The sequence below is a fragment of the Apteryx mantelli genome, chromosome 16 (assembly GCF_036417845.1).
Source record: "Apteryx mantelli isolate bAptMan1 chromosome 16, bAptMan1.hap1, whole genome shotgun sequence".
NCBI classification, from domain to species: domain Eukaryota; kingdom Metazoa; phylum Chordata; class Aves; order Apterygiformes; family Apterygidae; genus Apteryx; species Apteryx mantelli.
The window spans coordinates 3,780,492-3,793,231 of NC_089993.1; the positions used below are offsets into that span (position 1 = coordinate 3,780,492).

At 46.1% G+C, this 12,740-nt stretch overlaps 1 protein-coding gene across 9 annotated transcripts in view; it reads right to left on the reverse strand.

The window, feature by feature from the left end:
• CREBBP (CREB binding protein) overlaps window positions 1–12,495 on the reverse strand; it is a 103,072-nt gene extending 90,577 nt beyond the window's left edge. For 6 of the 9 annotated variants that reach the window (XM_067306518.1, XM_067306519.1, XM_067306516.1 and 3 more), the window contains exon 1: window positions 12,044–12,494. In XM_067306518.1, coding sequence (XP_067162619.1) covers window positions 12,044–12,128 — 85 coding nt within the window. In that variant the 5' untranslated portion in view covers window positions 12,129–12,494. Of the gene's footprint in view, window positions 1–12,043 lie in introns of all 9 variants that reach the window. The other 3 variants (XM_067306515.1, XM_067306514.1, XM_067306513.1) reach the window with 1 other exon arrangement.
• Between the last annotated feature and the right edge of the window lie 245 nt (window positions 12,496–12,740).

Consider the following 12,740-nt stretch of genomic DNA (forward strand, 5'->3'; position numbering starts at 1 on the left):
CGACCGCTCTGCCTGCACCAGCTTGAAAGTGCCACTTCACTTGTGTCACCATCAGTAACAGCTTTGAGCACACACACACAGAAAGAAATTCAGGGATAATACCCAGATAAGGACTAAAAATTTTCACAGTAGTGTTTTATCTTTCTAAAATTAATCTACAAGAGCCTCGGTTTAAAAAGCTCAAATAATCAAATCAAACAAAATCTGAATTTAAGTTGCAAGATGGGGGGGGGGGAATCTAGTAACTATCAATAAACATTAGATGTTAATATCTGCCCTACGTTATGTTCAATTATTTAGGATAGTCTAATGAAAGGAAAGAATCAAGGTGAAAAGAAGCCAACTAGCAAGAACAGAAGGCAAACTACTCTTCAAGACCTATGAGACTATCTGTCCCCCTCCCAAGTTCTGTTTTACTTTTTCTTCATACAAAACAGTAGTATCTTTCCTTCCAAAGCTGCAGCCTACGAGCGTGTAACAGAAGAAAAAAAAGTGGTCTTTATTTGTAAGAAAGTTATATTTCCTTAACTCATAACACACATTCTTACTTCAGCCATCAGGAAGCAGTAGAGCTGACTAAGCCTGCTGAGATCCACCTAGTAGCTTCTTGCCTCGCACAGCACTTCCGACTCTAAACCTCACACCTTTCATTATCTCTCAGTTATATAAAATTGCCTCTTAAAAGAAAAGAGACAACAAAAAGCGTGGGTAACGTACTTGTCTTTTGGAAGGGATGGAGAAGCGCTACACAATTAAGAAAACCCCACTTTTTTTTCAAACCGATCCTTTTCCAATTTGACAGTGTGTAATTGTTTGAGCATTGATCTTCACACAGAAGGTAACCACGCTTGAGAGGAGCTCCCTCCTAATTTTAGTCTTACGGGCTTAAATGTCATAACTTTCCACCTTCCTGGATGACACTTTCAGAACCTGGAATAGAACGTACTTTTTCCTTCCTTACCCCCTCAGAAGCAAGAGGATAAAAAGTACATTTTCACCTGTATGACTACTTATAACAGTTATCAGGAGTGGGTTTGGGGGTTTTTTTTTGGTTAATATACTTATTCAACCAGTTAGCTTGTTTCAGTGTCACTATTTCTGCCTCTTTAGCTCCTCTAGATCAGCCTGGAGAGGTGACAAATATCATAAGGCATTTCTTTACATGATTTATTGTCTTATATATGTTACAAAGCAGGTAGAACATTATCAAGCTCAGTTTCAACTTTCATGGCAGAATCTTCATTTGAGATGTGACCGGGATTTTTCTGTTCACAAACTTGGAAGCAGACACTGAAGTCACACTGGAAGTCCTAGTATACAAGCAGTATTTTCACTCTGCCTTTCTTTGGACACCAACATAGCTGCTACATTTCAAAGAGCTCAATCATGTTTCTTAAGGCTTCTTTCAGTCATGCCAGACACCAGGACAAAGCCCCAACAGTTCAGCACTCCACCCGTTCCCTAAAATTCAATGTCAGGTAACTTGACTCAATAGCCATACTGTTTGTCCCAGTCAGCAATTACCACATCCATTCCAACCTCCTTTCTAGGTTTGACGATTCTGTAATTTATTGTTTCATAAAAGACAATTAGCACATTTAAGGTTTTAGAAAAATCAAACAATGCATTCATAGAAAATAAAATGAAGCAATTTCCAGTAAGGAAATTTTACATTAGTATCTTAAGCTAATAAGGGCAACAAGGCATGCAAAAAGACAGCAAACTGACATATATCTGACCTTGACTTTCAAAAAGAATATCACTTTTTCAAAACCTGCTCCTTAACAGTCAGGTGAAGAAGGCAAGCAATGGGGGATCTGGGTGGATTAAGGAGACCCTAGAAGCTGGGCTGGGGGTAACTAAAGGTACATTAGAAAGCATCTGGATGAGCCCTAGTAAGTTATGGCTTGCATAATAAGAGATTTGCATAACTAACTAAATTTCTTTCTGCCCTGATCTTCTGAAGTACCTGCATTTGGGAGGAAGAAGAAATACATTCCTAAATTGGAGGATTGCCCAAAATACAAATATATCAATACACAGAAGCTAGCTTCACCTTTCAGCATTCTAGGTAACTGCCACTAGGATGCTCACTGGGATAATTATAACATATTAGCAATTGCTCTCTTGCTTACAGACTTGGAGTCATTCAGGTTGGAAGGGACATCAGGAGGTCTCTAAGTCCAAACTTCTGCTCAAAGAGGGCCAACTATGGGATCAGACCAGGTTGCTCAGGGCTTTACTCAGTTGTCTTGAAAGCACCATCAAGGATGAAGACTGCAGAACCTTTCTGCACAAGCTCTTCCAATGACTGCCTGTCCTTACATTGAAAAAATCTCCTCCTTATATCCAATTGGAACCTCTCTTGTTTTTATGACCACTGTCTCTTGTCCTCCCCGCCATGCTCTGAAGAGCCTTGCTCCATCTTCTCAGCAACTTCCTCTTAGGTATGGACAGGCTGCTGTTAGGCCCTCCCACCCCACCAAGCCTTCTCTTCTCTAGGCTGAAGAAGTCCAAGTCCCTCTGCTCTCCTCTCAGGGCAAATGCTTCATTCAGCCCCCACAGCATCTTGGTAGCCCTTCCCTGAACTTGCTCCAATGTCTTTCTTGTATCGCGAGTGCCAAAACTAGATGCAGTATTCTACATACAACCTAACGAGCGCCGAGTAAAGGGGGACAATCACTTCTCTTGATCCGCTACTGGCTGTGCTCCTGTGAATACAGCCCAGGATGCTGCCTACCAAGACCCTCTGGGCCTCTTCAGCAGAGCTGCTCTCCAGCCTGCATCACTGCAAGGGCTGTTCCTTCATAGGTGCAGGCCTTTGCTTTTGTCTTGGTCAAATTTCATAAGCGTCCTTTCAGCCCATTCAGCTCCTCTGGATGCCAGCCCTGTCCTCAAACGTATCAACTGGTCCCCCCTAGCTTGGTGTCATCTACAAACTTGATGAAAGCACACTCTGTCACCTGCTCCAAGTCATTGATAAAGATACTAATGGTTTCCTCATATTAATGAACACAGTCTCAGTATAGATCCCTGCATACCCAACCTGCCACAGGCCTCCAGGTACAGTATGATCCATTAACCACTAGCCTCTGAGCCCAGCCAGCCTTTTTTTTTTTTTTAAACCCACCTAGCCATCCATCCACCCAGACTGTAACATCCTAACTTGGATGTAGGAATATTCCGGAAGACCATACCAAAAGCCTTGCTACAGTCGAGGTAAGCGAAATACACTGTTCTCCCCTTGCCAACAAATCCAGTCATTTTATCGCAGAAGGCAACCAGGTCAGTCAGGCATGATTTAACCTTGAAAAATCCATGCCAACTGTTCCCTGTCACCTTCTTCACATGCCCAGAAATTTGTTCCAAGAAGACCTGCTCCATGCTTTTCCCAGAGATGGCAGTGAGGCTGACCAGCCTGTAGTTTCCTGTATTGCCTTTTTGGCTTTTTTTTGAAATTGGGCACAACACTTGCCTTCTCTTACTTTCTTATAGCCAGGATTTTGGGGGGAGGATAGGGGGACCGAGAGGCAGATGTTCATTCTACCCCACTTCCATTGCATCTCATCTTCTAACCAAGCATGGTTCTCCACAAGCTGTATACCATTCAGAGTAAAGAGATGCAAATAAGAAGGGATACAGCTCCTAAAATTAGTTTAAATCTGTTCTGTGGGTCTCAATAACCAAAAGGGACACTATCAGCTCAGAATCTAGTTAATCTTAAGAACAAGTTAAAATAGTTTCAAGCTCTTATAATCCCTCCCAATCCATTTTTCATAAAAGACTTCAACTAAGTAGCTTTTCAAAACTGAAGCTCATAATACAAAGCAAACAAATCAAGAAGTTAGTGGCAGAGTTTTGTTTTCTTCTAACCTTCACTACAATAATGCCAGTAACATCAATTCGATCTTGAAAACTACCCTGACACCAGCCTGAACAACAGGCATACTAGTCAGGATGGAAAAACCACGTGTACCAATATCCCCAACACCAGAACTAGTGTGTGTGATACCAGACAACAGCTTCCCTATAAAGAAGAGATCTAGTGCTCTGTCCCCTTTCTCACTTCCCTGAAAGCAGAATGGTGCAAACTGAAACTTTTCCTTGATTATACTTAGTTCCTAACCTCTCTCTCTCCACTTACATTTTGTGCATCACCATGTCATAACCACAAGTCTCTCTGCTGTACTTATCCAAATCTCCACTATCTTTTGCTGTGCTCACAGTGAAAATACACTTTGTGTTGAAGGTCCTGAAAAAGATAAAACATTAGCTTCTTTCAGGAATAATAATTGTTTTCAGAATTACTTCTACCCTTCCCCCCCCCCCCAAAAAAATCACAGATTAGCTGAATATTCCACTATTAAAAACACAAAGTAGTATACAAGGGCACACTAACTGCAACTGGTTCCAAAAGTAATATACAAAAATAAATATGAAAAATGCATTCAGATGAAAAGCTAGCCTCTCTTCTCCCCAGATGCCAGAGGGGAGGGAAAAAAGAAGAGAAAAAAAAAAAAAGCGTGTGGCAGAAGAAGCCCAACCAGAGCACTCACCCTGATCTGTTCTGGTAGTATCAGCTGGAAAAGGATGTATTAGGTTTGCTTTCCTCTGGCCCTACAGAGCTTCTCCATAACTATTCTTCCTCTTAATTGCTTCCCAAGGTGTCTTCACTATTTTGACACTACCACTGTTTGCGCTCTGGTGAGAAACTGTAAATCCTACCCAGTAGCATCAACAATACTGACATGATTATTGTTGCATTGCATCTGGCTACAAGGCTACGTATAGTTTCAGACCAAAAGGCTTCAGAGATTTCCTTTGCTGTAAGAGCAGAAATCTAAACAGAAGGAGGAGGAGCAGTTTGCCTATAGATCAGGAAACAACTCTGCACTGGTAATATTAGCTTTTCATTCAGATCATCCTGATGAAGAGTAGATATTTTAGGGTTCTTGGAGAACGTTAATGGAATTGAGGTTCTCACTTTCCCATCCAATCACAAATGCACACATCTTCCCTGCTGCCCTATTTTAACAGCTCACAAAACATTTAAGTTCAGGATGCCCCTTTAAAGGGGAATTATCCGAGAATCCTATAATTAAAAGCAGGCACTTGCTGGAGGCAGCATGAAGCGCAGAGTCTGCACTGAGAGCGTCAGCAAGCAAATGCCTTCAGTGCAGCTCACACAACTGACAGATCCATTGCTTCATGTTAAAGCTGCGCCACCGTCACATCTGGAAAAAAAACTGGCCGATAAACTCAAAGGCATGAATTGTCTTGACACGTAAGTTTTAACCGTTACGTTCCCTGACTGTAGATTCATTAAATACATAGCTCAACATGAGGTCGTTCAGATTTCAAGTCGGTTAGTCCTCCCTCCTCCCCACAACAACCGAGAGCATCGGAGTGGTGAGAATCCCCTGCTCAAAACTGCCTTTTGGCTTGGACTTCTCAAGCAGTCCCTTCAGCTACACAAGCCCTTCTCTGAAGGTTCTCATCTTTATATATCTTCTGTAATATAAGCACAGAACAGGCCTACTTGTGTGAAGACTGAAATAGCAGTGATTAATATGCAACTGAAGTAATTTTATGAAACATAGAAAAAAATTAAATACTGTGCAAGATTATTATGAAAAAGGCAAGTTTTATGTCTGCTTTGTGAGGTATAATAGCTGCCAAAATTTGTTTCCTTTATTCTTGTTTTAATGCCATCTCCCCCCCCCACTTTTGATACCAAATTATAAATGAAGGGTACTATGCTTGTTAATTCACATTCAGCTGTGCAAGAACATACAGCACAATATACCAAATGTGCATAACGAAGCAACAACAGACATGCACTCGAAACTAGTGACTATTACATACTTCACTCTAAAAAGCTTCCAACTAAAGTTGACTGAATAAAAAAGCAATGCTCTCACTAACCTGTTTCCATGTAAAGCATGAATTTCAGTGAAATGAGGCTGTTCTGAATCATTCTCATTAATACTTTCCTTAAAAGAGTCAATGAAACTTAGGGGGGAAAAAAACAATAACAACAAAAAAACCTTTGCAGCTACTGCAAAACAGATGGACATTCAGTACTTAATAATTTCAAGTCTTTTGGTAATTTCCAGCTTTCCTCTTCACCCCATTAGATGAAACTACACAGGAGATGACAGAGAAACTATGTCATCAACAACACCCACTAAAACAGTTATCAAAGTACCGGCAGTGGTAAAGTTTGGGCAGAGTGAGGAGAGAAGTTTGTGCTCTTCAGGTTTGACATCCGTGGAGAGGGGTTGGAGTGTAAGATCCCATTTTCTTTTTCCAACAGAAAGTTGCCAGCCCAGACTACTGCCTCAGAGATGCCTAACAGTAGCAGGGAAATAATTCCTACCTGCGAGACTGGGAAAGAACAACTCATTTTGACAACGCTGTCTCGCTAAGGAAATCCCCAGAGCATTAAAGATGGCCTTCAGAGAAGTATGAGATTATTTTACACACACATACATGTCTGTGTATAGACAATACTTATACACAAACACATATATAAAAGACATTATTGCAAATCAAAGATATTGTATTTATCTGATGCTCCAAGTTATGGGAAAAGATCCTTTTTTCTTAAAGGTAGGGAATAAGAAAAGGGGAAAGGCAAGATAAAGCGAAGCTTTTAAAGCGCGCGTGTTAAAGACAGATTCTGAGTTACATAAGATTGCAAATTAGCAGTGATAATAGAAGTTTCAGTTTTCTTTCCATTCACGCTATGATTCTGCAAAATACTCAACACTATTTGTTGAAACATCTCTATTAAAGACAGTTTTCCAAATAAAAGATTTAGGTTCTCTCTGTAACTAAGCCATCTGAAAAGACAGATGGAAAACATAACATATGTTAAAGGGAAGATTTACAAAGCAAAAATTCTTGAAAGTGTAAACCAAATTAAGATGGAAGTGTCAGATTTCTAAGTTGTCCCACATGCTTTTTCATTGTGTAAGAACAAACCCTTGAATTTTGCAAACCCCGTTTTTCGAACCCACCAATTTCTCATCAGATTGCAGTATTTTGCTAACAGAGCAAGATTTCTGTGCATGTTCTTCTCTACTAGCAAGCAGCAGCAGAAAGCAAAATCTCCAATAGGAATAAACACCTAAAATAGGCGAGTTGTTTAATCTGAAGTTGCAGATACAGTGGCAAAACACCACAGCACGTTGCTGCGGAAGTAATTAATGGCACTGGACTATGACTCTGAGGAACAGGCAGCCAGAATAGAAAGTGAATAATCTGCAACAGAAAACCGAGAACTATTTCACAAGCTGTCAAGAGATCTCGGGGGTACAGCAAAGCCTGACCCTCCGAGCACAGCCTTTATTCTCGGCTGCTGCCGGCAGCGCTTCTCCAGGAGCTCTACGCCGCAGCACAAGGCAGCATTTACCATGTTAATTTTAAGCCATCCAAAAAAAAAAAAAATCAGTTTGATAAACTTCCAAGCATATATACAGAATTAGCACTTACGGTATGGGGTGAGGTCGGGTGGGGGGAGAGAGCAATTGTAAAGCACGACCTAAGCGCCCTGTGGACTGTCACCTAAAAACAGCCCCATCCGATCAACTGTTTCGTCTCATGCAGGTGTCAGTGTCCAACTCTTTGGAGGAATCTGCAAAAATCCCCAAACAGCGAGAAACTACACGAACCCCTGCTATCGGCAATGCTTCGTGAATTGGTTCGAATGAGCTACACGAGATTTTAAACAACTGAACCATTTTCTAATCTCACGAATCTCTTAGCCCAAACTACAACTGCAGGCATAAAGTTATGCAGGTCAGTTACTTTGGGTGCAAAAAGGCATCTTTTATCCAACTCAACACAGCCCACAGCAAACGTTTTTGCTTGGCATCATCACCTCCCATCCGCCACCCTCCTCGTCACTACACGTACACGACAAGTCTTAAGAAGGAGTGTAGGCATAAAATACCACGCTGCGTTTTCTCCATCCCAGCTAGTTATGGTGGAAACACCACAAAACGAATGACATTCTCATGAAACAAATAAAACTACAAGCACTCTGTCACCTAGATCTTTTCAGTGGAAGCATTTCTTCCCCTCATTTTCTGCTTGTAAATCCAAGTCTGTTCACCTACCGAAATTATCCTTTTTTTTTTTAAATCCAAGGGAGACAGGGAGAAAGCAGATGTATCAAAGGAATTCTTACTGTTATGTTGCACAAACGGCAAAGTGCTACACGCATCAGATACAGCAAAAGTACACTGATTAAATAGGCTTCCACAAAACTTACCAACTGTATGCAGGAACAACCACTTCTAAAATACGTATACAAGACAACATGAACAAAATCTGGTTTTTGACCACTGAGAAGTGAGTCCATTTGAACTCTCAGCTAAGTATGTGACTACTAGCTTAGAAAATTGTGATGGCTTTCATTAAGCTATTTCAATTTAAAGGTGGACCACCTCTTTTAAAGCTAAAAACGAAATCCACTGATATACACCTACGTATTTCTTTGGCACACGGCAAAAGAGTAAGATCAAATCAAGCCGTGTATTGATATATAAACTCACTTGTGTGAAGTTCTGTGGCTTACTGGGAGTTAACCAGCGTTGTGCTCCTTTCACTACATACAGAGGAACGTGTGACAACGCCAGTCCTTCCTCAGTTTTACAACACAGATGAGGCAATGCTTACAGGCTGGACAGTAAAGACAACGTGAAGTACCAAAGCCCTCACTTTGCATCTTTTGCGGCAGGCATACTGTTTAATCTGTTTATGTCCTGAAGTTGTGAAAAACCATGAGAAAGTATGAGGTTGAAAATCTAGCTCTAACCGACTTCCGAAGCCACTGATCCCACCTTCTCTCCAACTTCACCTACTTTAAAAATATATTAACTTATAACTCAGCTAAGGACACCCTCTGCTCTGGCCCAAATTATGATTTGTCATTTCTGGAACAAGCGTATTTCTATAGCAGCAGAAGGCTGCAGAGTATGTAACAAATAGAGAGACGCGCCGTGTGCCATGCAGCAGGGAACAGCAGCAAGCGCTCTGCAGAACCGCAGCGCATGGGCACCCGACGGATGCTCGTCTGGCTGCTGCTCGGTTCAAAACCATTTTTCACAATCTAGGTTCAGAGTTCGAAACGGGACCAGCTCAAGAACTTTGCCAGTGTTGCACGTTTGGTAGGATATACAGCGAACTGGCAGGAGATGCAAAGTAATCGCGACGCTCGATGTTAAAATAACATTCTGCAATAACCAAAGTCTCTAGAATTCTACTTTTCCTATTAGTCTCTTGTTTATTCTGATGCAGCCCAGATGAGAACGCCTCTTAACATTTAAACAACATATAAATGCTTAGTTATGAGAGCTAGTGATTATCTAATAAAGAAGTAATTAGACAAAAGCACTAATCTACCTGGCTACATACGAGAAAATCTTTCCCATGAATATTTTTATGGTATTAGCCAGCTTGTTGAATACTGAACTGCAATGGTGCACTGAGTTAGGAGCCGTGGGCCTTCATCAGCCACCTCATTGACAGAAACAGCACCAGGGCAACTTTGAAATCCAACTATTACGACACCTTATGATATACAGAGTGTTCATTTCTGCTGTTCTTTTCTCTGCTCTCTCCTCTTAGATCAGATATTTGAGATAGCCATTTAACAGGAAAGGTCTTATTTTCAGAACACAAGCGAACCAGTTTAAATTGCACAAACTTAGCTACAGTAGGCTAAGGAGCTATTTTTACCAGAAAGATTAAAGGGAACTAACATTTACCCTGACAAAAGGAATTGCTTGAGATCACTGCATCAAAGCATCAAGTGAAATATAAACAAGAGCAAGCAGTCGCATTCTGCTGAACATTCAGGCCTGCCATCAGGCCCTTCACCAGCACACCACTATTCTCATTTATAAGCATTGGCAGGATTCGTGCCTTTTTATTCAGCGACAAAACTACACAACTGGGCCTAACACGACGCCTTTTAAAGCGTGTCCCGATCACGCAAGCTGCGGCATCAAACAGCTGGGGTTTATGACTGCAATTACAGTTCAGTTATCCGGTACACAACTTATGGCTTGTTAAGGGCACAAGTCTCAAACCTATCTACTCAAATACCTCTGATTAAAAAAAAAAAAAAGCCTTCCACACTGCAACACAACTTTTTTATTTAAACCTCAGTGCAAGAGAGCAGCCTGTTTTAGGTTCAGGAGCAGGGATTTGATAGAAATCACTGCTCAAACTATTTGTATTGCCTGCTACAATGCACAGAAAAGTTCAGCAATCTTTCAACTAGCAGTATTAGCTGCTGAGAACAAATCTAGGGAAAAAAAAGCGAGAGAAGAGCACTTTTAAGCACACAAACCTCACTTGCACTCTCAAAGGGGTGCATTTTTTTTTCCTGAAGAACACTGGGATCACGACAGAACACAGCTGAAATACTCCTATTTGTCAAAAATACCGCCTGGTGTTTTCTGTCCTCGGCGACCAAAGGCCCCCTCAGCTGTGCAAAACTTTATGCAGATACTCAAGTTTACATATCTGGTACTGCACAGAGCTCACCGAGACGCATTAGAACTTGCTGAACAGGCCGTAATTATGGCTGAAGCATTCCAGAACAGACCAAGGGAACTTCAAAAAAAAAAAGAAAAAAGAAAAAAGAAATACTGCTTCAATCATCTTTCGCTGGCTACGAGTAGAAGCTAATGGGTCTATCTGAGCAATTAAAGAAAAACTGCCTTTTTCTGAGTTACTGCGTTTCACCGCACCTTACACATCAGCCTTCAATAGGATATTCAGTCACTTCCACAAAAGGGATTAAAGTAGTTCAATCACGAGACCTCACCTAGGTATTCTCTGCCAATTCTGAGTCTCAACACTGGTTCTTTTTGACACGTTTCATTTCTTTGTAGTTTGGGAAGAAAAAGATTCCATAAAAAAAGAAAAGCCCACAGACCTATCTATAAACTACTGCCAAACGCGGGCTAGGCAAACTAAAAAAAAAAACCCACAGAATTTATCAGCTCAACTATCGTACCAATTTTTTCAGTCTATAAAAACATAGCAGGCATAGCGTGATTAACTTATCACCGTCCCTTAAGCGAGATTCATTAATCTCTGAAAACAGAAACACCAGTCAAACATATTACTTGCTCCTACCCGGCCCCTGTGTCAGCGCTTAAAACGCTCGGGACATTTAACGAAGGAGGGACGCGCACGTACGCGTTTGTGCACACGTGTGTATTTACAACGGGCACGCGATTCGTGGAAACGGCCGTTTCGAGGCGTTTTATCGCCCGCGCAGCCACGACGGCAGGAGCCGCGCACCGGCGCCGCCGGGCACCGCGGCGCGCAGCAGCCGCTCAACTTCAGCGCTGCCCGTCGTCGCGGAGAAGCGCCGGCAGCGGCCCGGGCTGCCGCCCGCGAGCGGCCTCGGCGCCCCCGCAGCCGAACCCGGCACGAGACGCGGCCCCGCTGGCGGCGGCTCCCGCGCTACGGCCCTTCCCGGCCTGCGCGGGTTTTGGGAAGTCGCCCCCCCTCCCCCTCCCCCCGGCCCCGAGCTGCTGCTGGAGGCAGCGCGGCCGCGCACCTGGGCACCGCGCGCCCAGGCGGCTCCCTGCGCCGCCGCCGCGGGCCCGGCCCGGCCCTGCCGCGCTCCCCGGGCGCCGCGGCCAGGCCGCCGCTATTTATAGCCGCACGGCCGGGACGGAGCCGCCGCGCGGGTCCCGCCCGGGAACTTCGGCCGCGGGAGGCCCGGCCGCGCGGGCAGCCGGCTCCGGGGCGCCGGCGGCTTCTCGCCAGGCCGCTTCCCCCCGCCGCCGCCCGGCGAAGCCGCGGGGAGGCCGCTCCCCCCCTCCCCCCCGCCGCCGCCGCCGCCGCCGGGGCGGGCGGCCCGGCCCAGGATCGCCCGCCGCGCGGCCCGATCCGCTCCGCTCCGATCGCCGCGCCAGGCCGCGGGGGGCGCCGGTGCCGCCGCGGGGCCCGCCCGCCCGCCGCCGCCGCCGCCGGCCTCCCGCCCGCCCCCGCACCGCCCCGCGGCCCTCACCTGTGCTGTCGCTGGCGGAGAAGCCCGGCGAGTTGAGCTTGGCTCGCTTGGGGTTGGGCGGCCCGTCGAGTAAGTTCTCCGCCATGGTAGCCGGCTCGGCAGTCACAGCCCCGCCGGGGCCCGCCGCGCTCCCGGGATCGGCGGGCAGCCGCCGCCGCCGGAGAGGCGAGGCGAGGAGAGGCGAGCCGCAGCGAGGCGAGGCGCGGCGCGGCGCCCCGCTCCGCTCCGCACGGCAGCCGCGGCCGAGCAACAGCGCCGCTCAGTGCCCGGCCGGCGGCGGCCCCCGCTCCCCCATGCCCGGGCCGGGCCGCCGCCGCAGCAGGCCGCAGGGAGGAGGGCTCGGGGCGGGGTGGGGAGAGCCCAGCGCCCCCTCCCTGCCGGCCTCGCTCCTCCCGGCCGCTCCCCCGCCCGGCCGCCGCCGAGGAGGTGCCCGGATGGCGGCTCAGTCAGTCACTCGGGGAGCATAGCGCCCCCCCACCCGCTCCTCCTCGCCCCGTCCCCTCCCCTGCGAGCGGGGGGCTCGCCCCGGCCCCGCCGCCGCCCCCGCCCGCCGCCCCCGCCGCCCGCCCGCCCGCCCGCGCCGAGCCGCGGCGAACGGGGGCGAAAAAAAAAGCCCCAAAACAATGAGCGCGGCGCGGCGGCCGCCGCGGCTCCCGGTCCCGGCGGCGGCGCCCGGCTGGCCCCGGCCGGCGCCGCC